Raw genomic sequence first — 17,335 nt, forward strand, 5'->3', positions numbered from 1 at the left:
AACCTCCAAGTTTTGGGTAAGAAGTGAAATACAAATTACATTACAGACAAAAGGATGTAGTACACCGAGTTCACTGTATTTCTTTACCATTGTACATCAGTTTACCCTAAAGTAGATGCATTCAGAGGCAGGAACCTGACTTCAGTAAACACCAATGTACACTATGATATAATCCCTTATTAGTTTGACAGTAGTTATGTGTGAGATATGTTAAGAATAGTATCATTAACGCCTTACTAAGGCAAATGAATGTTCTCATTTTACAGACTTTATAAAAATATAACCATTAAAAAAAAACTAAGATCATAGATTTTACATCATCAAAGTTGATATTAGCTCATTATTCTCTTTGAAAACAACAGGAAACTACAAAAAACATGAACACGTGGCATCATTTAGCTCCATGTAGAATGGAAATGAATGGGTTAATTGCACACATTCAGTGCATCTGACTCAAAAAAAAAACCAGTGGGCTTCAGACTTCCCATTCAGCACATGCAAACAGTTGCACAAGGTTCAGTCATTCACTATTTCACAGCGTGTCCACCTTTAAGGAGTTAAGGTAAGCAATAGTACTTAGGCCTCAAAGCATAAAAGCATTCAAAGTTCTAGATTAAAAAAAAAAACTAGTTGCAAAAATATAATGGCACTGCATTCAGAGGTGAATTTACTGGGTATTTATATTTTGATATTAATCTAATCCATCCGCAGCAGGTATGAAAACCATTGTGCTGTTGGTGCTGTGGGTGCTGGGAACATCAGTGGCGTTGCCAGACCCTGACACAGCCGGAGAGAAGGGGACTGAAGAGCCTGTTCCATGCTCCAAGGAATGCACCTGTCTCTATGAGGACTACAGCTTGGAACTCAGCATGTACTGCAGTGCTCGTAACCTCACACAAATTCCGTCTGACATGCCAACATCCACTCATTCTCTCTGGCTGGATGGAAACTTATTTTCCTCACTCCCTGCAGCGTCTTTTAGGGATCTCGCCAATCTAGACTTTCTGAATCTACAGAGTGGCCAGCTGGTAACACTTGATCCTCAGGCTCTTAAAGGACTTAGGTCACTAGCACATATTCACCTTGAGCGAAATAGGATCCGTGCATTACCGAGTGTAATCTTCCACAATACACCTAACCTTGCTTCACTCAGTCTGCACAACAACCAGCTTACTCGTATAGAGGAAAGACTTTTTGCAGGACTCTCACACATGTGGCTTCTCAACCTAGGGTGGAACTCAATAGCAGTTTTACCCGAAACAGTTTTCCATGACCTGCAAGGTCTACGAGAGCTTGTCCTCGCAGGGAACAGACTCGCTTATTTGCAGCCACAGCTCTTCCAAAATCTTGCCGAGCTTAAAGAGTTGGATTTAACTGGAAATTATCTCAAGGTCATTAAGGCCAATGTTTTTGTTAAACTCACTAAGCTGCAAAAGCTTTATCTTGCCCAGAATCACATAGTGACAGTGGTACCCAGAGCCTTTTTAGGTATGAAGTCACTCAGATGGTTGGATCTCACTAACAACAGGCTGATTTCTCTGCATGATGACACTTTCCTGGGCCTGCACAGTCTTCATGTACTACGTCTCTCAAACAACTCTCTCACTGGAATTAGGCCCAGGACGTTCCGTGACTTGCAGTACTTAGAAGAACTACGACTCAGTTACAATAAGATCCGATCCCTGGGGGAGAGGATCTTTGAAGGGCTTGCTCATCTGGAGGTCTTAGAGCTAGAGCACAACCAAGTACAGGAGGCACAAGTGGGTTGTTTCACAGGCCTCTCTCATGTGGCTGTCATCAACCTGTCTGGAAGCTGCTTCCAGAGTCTACCAGACCAGGTGTTCAAAGGACTGTCAAAGCTTCACAGCCTTCATCTGGACAGAGGTTGCCTAACAAGAATCACAGCTCAAGCTTTCACTGGACTCTCTGGTCTACGGAGGCTTTTCTTGCAGCACAACAACATCTCTGTGGTGGAACGCCAGAGCTTTGCGGATCTGGTGAGCCTACTGGGACTGGACTTGAGTTTCAACAAGCTGGAGGTTCTCACAGCCAACACTTTCTCTGGCCTCAAGAATCTGGAGTACCTTCTATTGTCCAACAGTGAATGTCGACAGTTTTCGCTGAATGGCACAAAACAGCTACTTCCAAGGCTGCGCTATCTAGACCTGAGAGCTAATGCCTTGCCAAGCATGGTCCCCGATTTCCCAGATAATATGGAAAAACTTCTGCTGTCTGGAAACCAGTGGAATTGTGACTGCAGCACCCTCCCACTCAGACATTACAGCTTGAGGAATCCATTGGTGATCCCTCGGCAAGTGGAGACCCACGCAGAGGGTGAAGAGCCTGACACGACTATCACCATATACAACAACATTACATGCATCAGCCCACAACATCTAGCTGGTCAGGACCTACGAGATATTGACAATGAATCCTTCCAAAGCTGCTAAGCAGAATCATACAGTTATAGGCTAAAAAAAAACTTCTTCAAAAAAAGGCTTCTTCAGTTCCTCTTGGATGAGAAGTGAAACGTCTTCGACCTAGAAATCTAGTCCAGTTGATTTTTTTGAAGTTTTTTTCAGCTTATTATGACCTGGATGACAGAATCTGCACAGACATCATACAGTCATGTTTACAGAACTGGTTGGCACACAGTACAGAATTACCTAATTGTTGTATGCAGTATTTTCATCAGTGTAGTTTCATACTGCTACTGATTTCAGTAGAAATTTCAATGCAAATGTGTGATTCAGCTTGTTATTTTACACCAACTATTATACATCGTTGCCACCTGCAGCATCTATGGAAAATGTTCAAAAAATATTCTGTGGTTGCGAAGATTTTTCTTCATGAAAAAGACTAAACGTGAACTTTAATGCATGTGATGACAGATAGTAAATTGTCGCCTCTCTGTAGAAAAGGAGAACTTGATGAAACCAATCCACAATACATGTTTTAAAATAATTCAGTTATACTGATATTAGGGAGTAAGGAGGCCTGTAAAGACGAGGCTTGCAACTGAGATAGAATTTCTTGATATGGATAAAAATAAATAGATTTAAAAGTGATGCATTTCAATGTAACATTTTAATAGATTTTGAAGGTTATTTTGCTCTATAATGCGCTTGGACTTTACTTGATTCTCATGAACACAACTCGCAATTTATTTAATTATTTTGGTGGCAAGACTGGATGAACAACAACAGTAAAAGTTATAGGCAGGGGAAAGAATATACACAGCAGACACTGCTTTCAGACTGTGCTCCACAAAAAATGTACAACAGAGAAATGGTCTTGTAAGTTCAATAAATGGATCAAAACCTGTGCCTTCACTTACTTAAAAATGTTTCGTGCAACTTAGCTATAACATTACCTCACATCTAGGGGCCAGATCACACAGGAGGCCTACCCATGATGCACCACTGACAAACACGAAACAGCACGATGTCTCATGAATAGACACAACTTAAAGGTTTCACGGTGATAAGTCCATGTGACGCTAAACTGGTATGTGACCATGAGCATAACATGTGTTGCCTAACGTTACCTTTCAGTCAAACCGTTGGCTTGGTATGGTCAACGCATCATCGGAACACAAAAAACGTTTGCGCAAGCTGGCAACGCACTAGTCCAGCTTCATGATGCAAATCAACAAGTCAGAACGCTAAACATTTAAAGGTCATATTTGTGCAGCATCCTGAACCTAACCGACCTACCATATCTCTCTCTCGTTTTCATGAACAGCCACAACAGAAGTTCTAACCATTTGTCCAGGTGTAAAGCACGCCCCTGTCTAGTTACGATATTTCTAGTCGCACCTGAAGGCAGCACCGTTGACACGTGCGTCCGTTGCCATTGGTAACCCTCAGGTAATCAGCTACCACATAAACAGTAAACGTTAGAAAAACAAAGTACTTTATCTTATACACTGTTGTTTCTGTCAGCTGGATATGGATTCTGATCCTTCCTCATGTTGGAATTCAGTTCTGGAGAAAGTAAAGCCACACATACCGACCATGGACTTTACTTCTTCAGCAGTAGGTTATGTTTCATTCTTTGGAAAATGTGTTTATGTTTGCTAACTAACAAGAAAATACACGCAGCTTTATGTGTAAATACAAATAACTCTAAGTAATATTTCATTTTAACGTTACAGAATGAGAATGAAGAGTTTGTCACCATATATCAAAGACCAGCTGGTCTTTCCCTGCAGCTCCCTGAAGACACGGACAGTCGGTCGGTGGAGGATGCAGAATTGGAGGTTAGTTATCATAAGGACCCCAACCCCAAACAAACATAATCACTAATCACTGATATTTATTTGTGTTTTCACAATCAGGAGCTGTTGGAACCTGCAGCAAAGACATGCTGCTCAGAAAAGACCTGCAGGCAGAGTGTGAAGTTGGATGATGATGATGAAATTGTAGAAAGCATTACTGCAACTCAGTGGGGTAAACAACATGGTGACAATGCTGCTGAGGTGAGTTACTGTATATAAATCTGCAGCTGCTGTTCTGGGGGAGAGTAAAGCACTATGATACACTGAATGGGCGCCACTTCCTTTCCTGTTTCACCATTAAAGGATGTTTGTGAGGGCAATTCTTTAGAGGTGAACAGAGCCAGGCTGAATGCCTCTGTTAAATCCACTGTGGACAGCACAGAATCTTATCAGGGATTCCCTGTTCTTTCTTTTGCGGTGAGTTTGGGAAACATAATCTATACTACATCTGGTTGATACACATAAATATTCTCCAGAAACTATATGTTTAAAAAAAACTATTTGTTTCATGCCTACATTCAGAGGCTTGAACAGTGGGATCTGGATAATGTTCTCCAAACTTTGAAAAAGGATTCACTTCTGCTTCTCCATCACCATGGATCAGCTGAACTCGTGAATACACATGAAAGTAAGTAATTATACCTCTGTAGCTGTATTGAATGATAAAGGGTTTATGGGTAATTATGAGGGATTATGTATTTAATAATTTACATTCTGAATGTATTACCTTGTAATTTCTAATCAGTTTTTGTTCATAGATAGTGGCAAGGACAGAGCCCAGGAGAATATAATGGAGAGACTAGCTGCTTTCTGTAAGAGCCAGTCACCTAAACCGGTGTCAGAGCCTGGGAAAAGTCCAAACCACAACAGGCAAGTTATATCACTGTTTTTGTAACCAAATTTGTAAGATGATAACACAAATGACCTGTTTCATGCAGACAGAATAATGTGTGGACTAAACCACTGGAAAGGACGGCAGCAGAGTCGGAGCTGACCCACACGGAATGTCCCACTGTTTTCATTGACTTGCGTTGCCGCAGTCCTTCATTAAAACCACCAAGAACATCCCCAAATCTTTCATCAGACTCCAGTTCACCAGCCAAACAAAACACTCACCAGGAAGTACCATCTGTAAAGAAATCCAATCACAAAATGCACAGTGGGTCACGGCTGGAGGACAGGTAAATATATCCTGCATTAGAAACATGTCATGCTTCAGCCAAGAAAATTTTGTTTCAGGTTGTACTGTCATTTGTCTGCTTACAGGGAAGTGACCGGCAAGAGTATGTTGCTCCAGAAAATAAGGGAAATGAAAAGAAATGAGAATAAATACCTCAGTAAATGCACACATCATCCAGATTCAGTAGAATTAAAAGAAAAGCCACCTTCAGCTGTAGATTCCACATGTAGCCTTGAATCACAACATCTCTGGGAAGCTAAACAATCTTTAGCTGTACAGTCCAGAAAACCTAAAACAAGAAGCACACCAGCTGTTCAGCAACGTTCAGTCAAAGACCCAACAACACAGCAGAGGTATGTTTATTCTTTATACATTCAGCACATTATTTACTATAAGACATCTTAACTATGATGATTCTTCGGCTAGTGGCCAACAGAGACCACAACCTGAGCAGACATTACAGCATGAAGAGCACCAGAAAATTCTTAAGCAGCTGGAATTACACTGTCCAACCAAATCTGTGTATCAGAAGCAGCAGGCTGCTGAAAGGACAGACATTCTTTATGATTCTGTAAGTGCCAAAAGTTTAAAAGAGAAATACATTTCCAAGATTTTGAAATTTGCCTGCAGCTACTCTGAGTTGTTTTTCAGGAAGCATCACATCTACAGTCAGTCAGTACACTACCTGAAGATGTTAAACGTGAGGGCTGCATACTACTGACTGTCAGTCTCTCCAGTCCTGGTATGATTGGAGACAGAGCTCCTGGAAAGAGGAAACATCTGTATCCAGCTGCAACCAATTCACATATCTACAACACTTTAGTGGCTTGGTGTCTCTCTTTGGTTAGTGAGCAGTGGCTGCCCTCTCCTAACATAGGCCACAGGTTGTTGGTTTGTGAAGCTGAATTCATGCCTCACCACTTGTTTCTAGGTCGGCCCTGACCCACAGCACGATAAAGATGAGGATAGTGCAAAAGTCCCATTCTGGGTTGCAGGACTTCAGCAGATGTGGACAGAGGATGGACTGGCTTTGCATGTTTTAGCTGTGGCTCGTCGTTGTTATACAACAAGGGTAAATAGCAAAAAACAAAAGCAACACTTACCCTTTAGAGTTTACAATGTCTGATGAGCTTGGCATTGACACTGTTTGTTTGGTTTGTTTTGTAGAAGAGGGACAGAGACGTTCGTGCACCTTTCTACAACCACATCTGCAGGTTTCTTTCTGAGACCTCACTCGCTCAAATTGCCCACTGGCTCCCTGAGCTCAACATCTTGCTGGACCAACGAGCCTTTGCCTCACCCATCCACCTGCCTTCTTCTAGTTTAAGTTACTTTATCTCTGTCACCTCCAGCAAAAAGGTGGTTGGCTAGAGAGAATGCGATTTAATTTGGTTTAAAGGTCTAAGATTATTTTGCATTCTGTTGACTTTTCCTTTTTCTTTGAATTTCAGGTTATAGAGCGGACATTTGGTGTCAGTCCAGGGTTTTATTGGCAGACAGTAGAAACCCAGGAGCATGTTTGTAAGTGGAGTGAAACAACACAAAATCTGCACACGGAGGTGAGTGTGTTGTCTTTCAGAAGTGTACTTTGTAGTGCTAGTTTTTCTTTTTTAATTACTTTCTTACAGCCAAACCAGTAATGGTTGAGTAAAGTAAGCAGTATACTGTATGTTTATTTTTGCTGTAGGCATCTTTTGCTCTGGGGTGCAGTAGCTTCTTCCTACATCCCCTCATAACACACTACACCTTTCAGCTTGTCATCGAGTTAGGACTGGATGTGTGTGGTCTTCGGCTCCTTTACCCATCACAAAGCTTCCTGAGTCACAGCGCTGGTAGGGCATAAGTAAAGCCATCTGTGCTTCTCTTTCTGGCACATTGGTCTGGTCTGTGCCCTTGATCCAGCTCTGTCCTGGGACCTTTGTAATTGTATTTCTGATTCATAGGTGGTCTACCAGTTATTCAGACAGTTGAGGAGACCTGCCAGCCTGTCTTGGTCCTAGCTGTTCGTGGCCCTCATGCTCACTCAGTGTTGAAGGATTTAACTAGTACCTTACATCCTCTGGTGTACAAAATCACAGATCACACCCCTGTCAGCCCTCTCCACTGCAAAGAACGTCCGGTCTTCTACTCCCCACCTCTGGCCAGTCAAGTCCACAGGGAGCTGTGCTTGTGGTTCTCAGGAAGATTTCAGGGAGGAAGTGCACAGAATCATAACCACCCTCTGAATAGGTCTGCTGTTAAAAGTCCATGCTAAAGGTCACTGAAAGCCTGATATTTCTGACTTTGTGTATGTTTTATGTTTTGCTTTTCTCAAAAAAAGTCATTAGAATAAGGGAAGGATGGATTCCCTGATTACGTTTAGAAATTTTAAATTAACTGCAGGAAAACTGAGATTTCTTTTAAAAATCGAATTTTTACATGGTGCAACTAAATCTTTAAAACTTTAATGTTCAAATAAAACCCCAAACTGCTGCCTAAGCTACATTTAATAGAAACACACACAAGCAAAACATTCTAGATTCTGATTCTGATCTATTTACACATGCTAATAGACATTTTAGCAGGAAATTCTATGGCTGAAATCCCTTATAGCCAAGATGGTTTACTGAGTACATACTAAGTTTTTTATTACTGTGACACTGTTTTTATTCTGATCATATCACTCTCACTCTTGTTTGTAGAGTTGTAACTTCAGGTCATGGAGTCAGGGGCAGCCTGTTCAAGTTAAGCAGCTCACCTGCCCTTCTATGTGCCACAACTAAAGGTAGCTGCTGTAGCTCAGCAAACCAAAGCTATCACAAGGAGGAAAACTGGCTTTTGTCCACATTTCTTTTCAGCTTTCACCCATACTGTTCTGACCGATTTTGTTTACTGTGAAAAGAGACTGTTACTTGAGTGGCGCTCCTAATCCCTCTCTCTCTCCTGCTTAGCTGACATACTCCTTGTGGTGTCACCTGTCGTGCCTCCGTGTTGTTACAGCCAGGTGTTGGCTGTATGTGAACGTAGAGGCTTCAGTCTGAGGGGACTGCAGAGACTGCAGCTTCGGAGCAATGGAGCCGCCATCCTTGGACTCACCGGCCAGCAGGTAGAACTACTATGACACTATTTGCTTTTATATTTCATACCTTTTTTGTAGGAAGTTTCAGAATTTGCAGTTCTTGAAGTCTGTATATTTTTCCTAGGCACATGTGTTCTGCAGTCCATCTGCTGAGACCCTGGATCAGGAAAAGTTGGAGCTTCCCTCTCGGTGTCTGGTGTTGATACTGAGGAAAGAAAATGCAGTTCATCACAGTGTTAGTCTGCCAGCAGGTCTCAGTGCAGAGTCTATCTGTGGCATAATGCATCTCCATAAATTACACTCAAACAATACAGAATGTAATAATTCAGAAAGTCTGCATGGTCATGATTTTCTTTGCCATTATAATAACCATGTTTAACTGTCATATTGTTTCAGCTCTAATGAGAGAATTTAAGGTTGCAAGGCTTCTGGGTTGCATCAGTTCCAGGGGAAATGGTGTTCAAACACTGGAGCCAAGCTTCTGTTTCCACACTGTGCCTTATAGCAGTAAGCTGTACCATACCTTTGGTAAGCACTGTGTGTCCAGTGTCATTTAAGACTTCAACAGATGCTCCTCTACTGTTGCCATTTCTGTATCTTATGTATCTTTTTTTCTAGTCAGGCGTATGTGGACAGTGCCAGATCCTTCTGGTGTGATCCTGTCCCATCAGCAGTGTCCAGCCAACTCTAACATGGAGCAGGTGGTCATTTTGACCCTGTGCTGGAAGGACATGAGCCAAGGCCTGAACCTCCTACACAGACTGCTAACAGAAGCACCAGAAGGTGGGGGAAGTTCACCTGGGTTTCTGAGAGCACAGTCTGTCCTGGATTTTGGAGGTGGCAGTAAACAAACTAAATACACATAGCAGCACAGTTTAATGGATAAACAAATGTTTGAGTGAATTATTTCATCATAATTTTCTTAGCTTACCCCCTCATATTTTATTTGTGGTGTATTTTTAATTGGTATTTAAGGTGACGTAGGACACGCAGGATTCGAGCTGCTTGGCTTGAAGTGGCTGCCTGTGTTGACACGACTTCAGGCCCAGGAACTGAGTCCTTACGAGGTGGGAGAGCAGCTTTTCCACAACAGCCTGGACAGTCTGATGTCCTCTCCTGCCCTTGTGTGTGCTCTTAGATGGACAGATGCTTTTCCTACACTGAAAAAGCTCCTGCCGCACGATTACCCTGATAACCTGAGTGTCCTGATGTCACCCACACCTGAAGTGGCCTTCAGACAAGCCTCCCTCTTCTTTGAGCACAATATCATCCTTGGTAAGCTTGTTGAGTGCTGTGTGGAATATGCAATCATAATCAAACATCTTGAAGAGATGCTGCAGTTTGAAGTCTATCGCTGCTTATCACAACAGTAAAGATAGATACGCATATAGTCTTGTGCGTATCAGCTAGCAATGGGCTCATCACTCCACTTCTTTCCTCAACAGACTGGAGCATTCGAACGTTTCTTCCCCAAAACTGCAGTAAAAAAGGTTTGTGTAAAAAAGGAATCTGTCCCATTTTAAATAATATATACAGCTAATGAGCTAGCAACTACATGGAGCGTTACAAATAACTGTCCATCACATGCATTATTCTTATATTTTCACTTTGCCAAAGGAGCCACAGTTGAATTTCAGCCTATAAGATGCTTCATTTTTTTCACTACATACATTTGAGCCATTAAACTGAAAAACTCAGTAAAGCACCAATTACACCATACACTGTACACCTTCAAATCACAAATCAGAACACAAATATTATATTTACTATAAATCTGAAAATTAGATCATAAAGCTCAGTGTACAAAAGTGGCAACCTGAAATATGCATACTGATGTCTCATCATGATCCTGGTTAGTTTCTGTGCGTTCCGTCCCTAAACTGATGTGATAATAGCTGCTTTATAACTTGTAAATGCAACAAGACAATTTTTGCATTTAGATCCAGAGATGCTGCTCACCGTGTGCCTGTTCAAGCCAAGAGTTTGGAATCACGCTCTGGATAAAATTTTCCATAAACTCCAGCAGAGTGGCCTCATGGTGGTGGGCATGCGAGTAGTGACCCTGGATAAAAGTGACACTACCTCACTGCTGTCTTCAGAAAGTGTAACTGAATATGTCTAAATGAAAATTCAGTTTTCAGTAAGGCAGAATAAAACACTTAGAATTCATACAGTCTTTAATTTTTGAGTGCAGGACCCCTCAGAGGTGGAGGCCCATGTGGAGTGCCTGTGCTCGGGTTCCTCACTGGCTCTCTGCCTTCAGGGGTTAAATGCTGTGAAGAGGCTGTTGGACATGTTGGACCAAGAGGACTCATCCCTGTGGATGGACTGTTACGGTATGGCTCATTTATATAATGGCCTCAGTGGTCAGTGCCCTGTGATGCATACTGGTACATATTTTAGAACAGAATTGCAGTCCATGCAACTGTATGTTTAAACATCAGTAATTTAATGTTATAGGATCGGGATCATATCAGAAAGCAACTGTGGATGTGAAAAAGCTTTTCCCAGATGGGCTTTGCTGTACTGAGACCAGCACAATGAGACAGGAGCAGGTACATGTCACACACAGGACTACTGGTTTGACTACAGGGGCTGATAAAAGACAGACATTCTGTGCCTCCTCTTGGTTTCAGATACTCAGTTTGTGCTCAGATCCTTTAGCCTCCAAGGAACGTGAACAGACCTGCACACTGGCCCCCATGGCCCAGGAAGGTCTAACGCCTTCAGTGGGATCCGGAGCAAATGGAGGTTTGGATTTATTCTCTGGTTTTCTTTTTATAAACAAACAAAATGTGCATTTAAAACCAGTCCTGCAAAACTAGCCTGTGCCATCAGGTTAGAAGAGTAGTGTACTCATACTCACAGAAATTCACATCTTCCTGCACATTGTCGTTATATTGAACTGATTTTAAAATTAAAACACTTTCCAAGGCATGGTTCAATCACTTATCAAAGCTAAATATGTATCTACATTACCTAATCATTTACTGGGACTTTGAAATGTTGAATGTTAAAATATGACTCAGCTCCAGATTGGCTTTGTAAACTGTGCTGAAAACAAGTCCAGCTTTGCTTGTTGACTGGTTCCAGGGTTCCTGATACACGGTGCTCTCTGGCAGACAACCTGTCTGCTGATACCCTTAAACGCTCCACCACTCAGCCAAGTACCTGCCCAGCTGGAGCTGCTGGGGAAGCTGCTGAGGTCAGGCTGCCATCTGGTGGCAGGGAGGATGAGCATACTGGACAACAAGCAGAGGAAACATATTGCTGATATAGTGAGAGTGTCATCAAGTGGAGATGAGAGGGTGAGCAGAGTGGCTATTTGTCACAAGCTGCCACAGAGCAGACTTTCTTACCAACAGTGCAATCAGATGATTTTCCCAGCTCTTTTATGCCCTTGATAGATGACTCACCTTTACATGGCCCCATGTCTCATCATTGCACTGCAAGGGGACAAGATTGTGACTGGTTTTAACTTAACCCTTAAAAGGTATGAAAGAAGACAACTCAAACCTATTGTGTATACATTCAGAATACTCATATACACATACATTTTCTTTTTTTGTGCCTTTCATTATTACACTAGGATTTACAGAGAGAGGTCAGACCTAGAGAAGGCGGAAAAGATGATCATCTACCCAGAAAGTGAAAAACAGGTAAATCGTGAATATAGTTAAGCTTTTGGCTTCTAGGCTTGTATTTTAAAATATATTAAACAAGTAATGTGTAATCAGGCACCTCATTGTGCATTGTTTTTGTTGTATTATTTTCAGTTGGTCAATCAAATAGGAACAGTTTTACTCTTTGTCACCGTACTGTTCTGTTCTCTCCTTCAGGCCAAGCAGCTGATATGCTACCTATTTAATGCCTTGTCTCCTGAGGGCTGTCATGCTATTGTGCCATAAAACTCAAATGTTTGCGGACATTTATGAAATAAGCAGCTTTTATAAACATTTTCATAAGATGTCTAGTCTGAAAAATGCATTTCTTAAATAGCTCCATAATTGTTTCAATAGAAATGCTTTTTTTTTCCCTGTAATGCAATAAATGTATTTTTTCTAAACAAACTTACATCTGGTGTCCACTTGAGTAACACGAGCACTATTTTAAGAACTTGATTCTGTAAGTTATGTTAGAGACAAAGTATTCACACATTTCAGATGAAAAATTACTTTAATTCTCAAGATGATAAAAATAATTTTGGGACCTCTGTAAACCATTGCATAACTGTAGTGTAACATTTTAACAAGTGTTAACAAACTAATAATACACTACAGAAAATATGCGGCACACAATCATCAATGTAGAAAAGAAAAATCTAGTATTCTAAGACTTACACCTATTTTTGTGTTCACAACACAAAAAAATATCAATATACCAACAGAATAATTTCTATGATTATCAATAGAGAATTTCCTACATATCCATACAACTTGTCACAAAATAAGGGACATATTTATTTAATCTATCAATAAATAATGGCTAAACCCACTGACATTAAGTAAATAAATCTACGAAATGCAGTTTCCTCAGATTTAACACATTCTGCATTAAATCATTGTGTTACCCTGCGAAAAATGCATTTCTTTCCTTATATCTCCTTATCATGCTGGCAAATGAAAACTTGCATTCATTTTAGTTCTAATAAATTTTATTGAATAGCAGTTCACATCTAGATGCTACATCATAATGAATTAACTGCGATCCATAATATCCAGTGACCTATTCATTGAATATCTAATTTAGAACAATACATTCAATATTTCAGGGCTTCAATGTTAAAATAACATTTCTACTGAAATTTTCTAAGGTATATGGAACAACTGGTTCCACATTCAGATGATTTACTTTTGATAACAGTTGTACTAACTAGTATTTTGCTTAATTTCAACAGCTCCAAATATCATATACATGTACAAGATTGCATAAATCTTCAGGCTCCATTTTTATAATAGTAAAAACAAAAAGACAACACAACAACTAACAATAATGCAAAATTGATTAAACTGTTTCAATGCAGAGAATAATGATACATCTATGACATTTCATTTACAAGATTCTTCCTATTTGGTGCTTTTCCTTACAAACAATTGAGGTTTTGGTGCCAAATGACTAAGTGAGATCAAAATAGTCTATTCAGTGGTTATACTGCTGCTTTCTTGAACAATATGGAAGATACAGACTGAGATGGACAATTATCAGTCACATATAACCTTTGCTTCATCCTGTTAAACTGGTGTAGCAACCCTCATTAAACTTTTCCCCTCGGTTTAGGTGGCCTGAATTCTGAGGATCATTTGACAATCACACTGTGGTCCACAAAAACTTTGTAAGGCACTAGAATTTTGATTGTAATTAGACATTAGATTTAGTATTCTGACTCAGAGAGAGCGCCATCTCAGAAATATTCTCTTGAAAACCAAATGGCATGATGCAATTATTAAAGGCACAGATGTACTTCAAAGTGTAATTGGTCCGCCAGAGACACAGTCGTGGCCAAAAAATAGTGGCACCCCTGCATTTCTGTCAGATAACGCACCGCTACTCCCAGAAAATTGTTGCAATCACACCTTCTTTCATATTCTCATGTTCATTCATATTGTTTGTACTGGAACAACTCAAAACAGCAGAGAACAAAATCCAATCCTGATCCTTTCCACACAGAACTCTAAAAATGGACTTGGCAGAATTACTGACACCCTCAACTTAATATTTGGTAGCACACCCTTTGGACAAAATAACTGAAATCAGTCACTTCCTGTAACCATCAGTGAGTTTCTTCCACCTCTCTACTGGAATTTTGGACCACTCTTCTTTTGCCAACAGCTCCAGGTGACTGAGATTTGAAGAGTTACTTCTAATTGCTGTTTTGAGATCTCTCCACAGGGGCTCTATGGGATTTAGATCCAGACTCATTGCTGACCATTTCAGAATGCTCCAGTGCATTGCCTGAACCATTCCTGGTACTGTAGGACCCATGACCTCTGATGGAGACCCAACTTTCTGACACTACATTGTTCCCCAGAATTCATTGGTAGATTTCATAATCTCACTCTCTCTCTCTCTCACACACACACACACACACACACCATTTTATCTGGTTGCCAGTGTGATTTCTATGTTGCCAGCACCTGTTGGTTGCTACAGGTGAGTTTCACTACAAATTAAAGCAACATCACATGCTGGAAATACAACCGTTTCTGATGATTTTGAAAAGCTATCAATAACTTGGTCTAGTCCATTATTGAAGCTCTGTGTGGAATGCACCAGATTTGGCTTTGTTGTGTTGTTCCAGTGCAAACCTAAGAAATAAACGTGAGAATACCAAAGACTTGGTGATTGCAAAACTTTTTTTGGGAGAAGTGGTGTTATCTGACAAAAATGCAGGGGTGCCAATATTTTTGGCCATGACTGTAAATTTAACAAATCTGTATAAATGTAAGCAGTTCTTACACCAAACAATTGTTTGTTTCATTTCTGTTTAGAAAACTTGAATTGGGGAGAGTATACCACTAGTCAGACCGAGGGCCATCAACAGATTATCCTAACACCAACTTAGTTTTATTTACCTCCGTATCTGCCACTGATGTTCATGACAATCACCATCTGTCCCTTTTAATTTTACAAAGGGGGAAAAAAAACAAAAAGAATTGGACCACAACCAGTCAGATAGAAACAAAGCACCTTACAGTCACTGCAGGCCTATCATAACAGCATATAATGCATAACCATCAATTTCCAAAGTGATCAAGAATATGTATTTAAGCAAAATTGAACAAAATTAACTTCACAACAGTACTGTAGCGAAGTTTATATGGCCACTTCAGAAGCACAGATGTAATTCACCTTCACTGTAGACAACAATTAACCGACACTGACTCCTCGCTTAAGGTCAGCATGTGCGAGCCAGTATTGCACAAATCTGCCATAAACGTCAATGTTAAATGAACACAAAATCAAATGTACACATTTTGTCAGGATCTGACTCATGCATTTTTGATCATTTGTGTATCAGCTCACTATAACTAGCTTGAGATAGAAGAAATAATTACTGTTAATCAACATACCCACTTAAGGTACTAGGTGATTACTTTTAAAATAACTTTAGGTTTCTTACTGAAGAAAAGAATAATGAAATGTAATACAAAAGAAATAACAACATACAGGGCTTTGGTAAAAATGGTTTTTAAAAAATGGGCTGAAGTCCATTAATGTTATATTAGTCCTGTTGTTTATGCAAAAAGAGGTTATATGTCCCACTGAATGAAATATTAAAGCAAAAAAAAAAAAAAAAATTATCCAAAAACAGAATTCCTACCACTCACAATGCTGGACTATGTTTCAGTTTCATCTAGATGACCCTGGTGCTCTGACCTTCCATTTATAGCTCTGGTGAAGATGCAGACCTCTTCACAACTAAAGGCCGACCTCTCATGTACCTTAGTAATTATTTGATTTCTGTTCAAGGGTAAAATTCCCTTCGGAGTACATGTCTGGAGAGCTACAAGAGCACCACTTTGGTTCATTTTTAGATTTTCACAACAGACATCATTTAGTTGGCTTCACAGGCAACACAAAACAGACCAAATGACCCTGTGAAATTAGCTGCACTGTACACTGCTACCCAGTGTATGTGGGAAAAGAACTCCAACCAAAATGTTTACTTTCAATCAATTTAAAAAGAATGTACAGTAGGACAGGTCTGTGATATCATTACTAAAGCACATAAAATGGATTAACAGATGAATAATTCAATGAAGTAAGACTTAGTCCATTTAAATGTAGAAAGAAAATTTCATAATTTCTGAAATCTGAGCCATGGATGCACGACGACATTCAAACATCTAAATGTATAAGAAGAAACTACATTAATACCTTTTCCAGTAGCAGCAAAGCTTGCAGAAGTTATTAAGCCTTTACTACACTAAAAGTAAGTCAATACAAATAATCTGGCAGTGACACAGTGCGAACTTTTTTGTCTTTTTCATAGCTGGTTAATATATCGCATAACATGCAATACCAGAAGTGTTTAGCCTGCCTTCTATGTTGTAAATGCTAAAAAAAAACAAAAAAAAAACAACAACAATAACCTTTCTTGATATTCCTCCTCCAAGTTGCTAAACTGTCATTTACGTGAATGTAAACAATGCGTTTTCCCATATTTATAAGTAGCAAAAGTTGTACCTGGACATACATGATTTTCTATTGAATTTAAAAGCAAGAATAAAAAGATTTTTTAAACACAGTAGAAGGTCATTTCAGTTAGAGGAAATTTCAACATACAACTAAAAGACTTCTTCATTCACCGCAGAATTATTATAATAGAACAAATGAAAGTTACTGTTCAGAAAGCATTTTTAGATGTTGCTATACAAAATCATGTGTCCATGTTTGCATACTCCCAAACACTAAATTGAAAAACCTAATTTCAAAGCCCAAAGCTGCACTGAAAGAGCACCACGACCAAGGAATGAGTGGGTGTGTAGATGGAAGTGGGAGAGGGGGAAGATCATTTCTAAGGTTGAAGTCAGGGCACAGGCACTGACAGTGTTTGTTTTCAATTATTTTCCTCAGAAATACTTCATGGGATTGGGCCAAATACACTGGTATATGTTTATATATACACACATAGTCATACATATATTAATGCTTCTGCAAAGTTAAACAAGACAACACTTCGAAGAAACCTGTGTACAAGCTTCAACTACTTGTGTCTGCTCTGACAACCGTATACATAACCTTTTTAACTAACGCAAGGCACTTTAGAGTTAGAGGCCGATATGTTCTAGAAAGGGTCAAGGCTAAATTCCTATCA

The 17,335-nt window shown here is 40.0% G+C and overlaps 3 protein-coding genes across 7 annotated transcripts in view; 2 read left to right on the forward strand and 1 right to left on the reverse strand.

Annotated features, from left to right (window-relative positions):
• The window catches only part of mrtfbb (myocardin related transcription factor Bb), an 80,094-nt gene extending 76,307 nt beyond the window's left edge, over positions 1-3,787 (reverse strand). The window contains exon 1 of one of the 3 annotated variants that reach the window (XM_020610526.1): positions 3,717-3,787. In XM_020610526.1, the coding sequence (XP_020466182.1) occupies positions 3,717-3,738 (22 nt within the window). In that variant the 5' untranslated portion in view covers positions 3,739-3,787. The other 2 variants (XM_020610528.1, XM_020610529.1) reach the window with 2 other exon arrangements.
• igfals (insulin-like growth factor binding protein, acid labile subunit) lies at positions 717-2,450 on the forward strand. Its single transcript, XM_020610534.1, has one exon. It carries the CDS (start codon positions 717-719, stop codon positions 2,448-2,450), a length of 1,734 nt encoding a protein of 577 aa, XP_020466190.1.
• Positions 3,788-3,801: 14 nt separating the features above from the next.
• Positions 3,802-12,573, forward strand: LOC109965991 (uncharacterized). Of its 3 annotated transcripts, XM_020610518.1 has the most exons (31): positions 3,802-3,869; positions 3,945-4,037; positions 4,157-4,261; positions 4,340-4,480; positions 4,583-4,696; positions 4,802-4,907; positions 5,038-5,149; positions 5,218-5,460; positions 5,546-5,812; positions 5,886-6,030; positions 6,111-6,302; positions 6,391-6,531; positions 6,627-6,818; positions 6,911-7,018; positions 7,147-7,291; positions 7,403-7,688; positions 8,141-8,223; positions 8,390-8,544; positions 8,642-8,768; positions 8,914-9,045; positions 9,136-9,354; positions 9,493-9,792; positions 9,963-10,007; positions 10,458-10,621; positions 10,712-10,853; positions 10,978-11,072; positions 11,154-11,268; positions 11,611-11,825; positions 11,925-12,010; positions 12,107-12,176; positions 12,357-12,573. In XM_020610518.1, exons 2-31 carry the CDS (start codon positions 3,951-3,953, stop codon positions 12,423-12,425), a joined length of 4,401 nt encoding a protein of 1,466 aa, XP_020466174.1. In that variant the 5' UTR covers positions 3,802-3,869; positions 3,945-3,950; the 3' UTR covers positions 12,426-12,573. The 3 variants fall into 3 exon arrangements, with proteins under 3 accessions (XP_020466174.1, XP_020466173.1, XP_020466175.1); XM_020610517.1 differs by lacking the exon at positions 3,802-3,869 and having other exon boundaries at positions 3,877-4,037; XM_020610519.1 differs by lacking the exon at positions 3,802-3,869 and having other exon boundaries at positions 3,877-4,037; positions 9,136-9,300.
• The last annotated feature ends 4,762 nt before the right edge of the window (positions 12,574-17,335 follow it).

The sequence above is a fragment of the Monopterus albus genome, unplaced genomic scaffold (genome assembly GCF_001952655.1).
Source record: "Monopterus albus unplaced genomic scaffold, M_albus_1.0 scaffold105.1, whole genome shotgun sequence".
Lineage (NCBI taxonomy): Eukaryota > Metazoa > Chordata > Actinopteri > Synbranchiformes > Synbranchidae > Monopterus > Monopterus albus.

Bases quoted from the DNA above. Each gene is read 5' to 3' on its own strand.
- igfals (XM_020610534.1), top strand. From the start codon at position 717: ATGAAAACCATTGTGCTGTTGGTGCTGTGGGTGCTGGGAACATCAGTG.
- LOC109965991 (XM_020610518.1), top strand. From the start codon at position 3,951: ATGGATTCTGATCCTTCCTCATGTTGGAATTCAGTTCTGGAGAAAGTA. The intron at 4,038-4,156 runs GTAGGTTATGTT...TTAACGTTACAG, and splicing joins TGGACTTTACTTCTTCAGCA to AATGAGAATGAAGAGTTTGT. The intron at 7,292-7,402 runs GTAGGGCATAAG...TCTGATTCATAG, and splicing joins CTTCCTGAGTCACAGCGCTG to GTGGTCTACCAGTTATTCAG.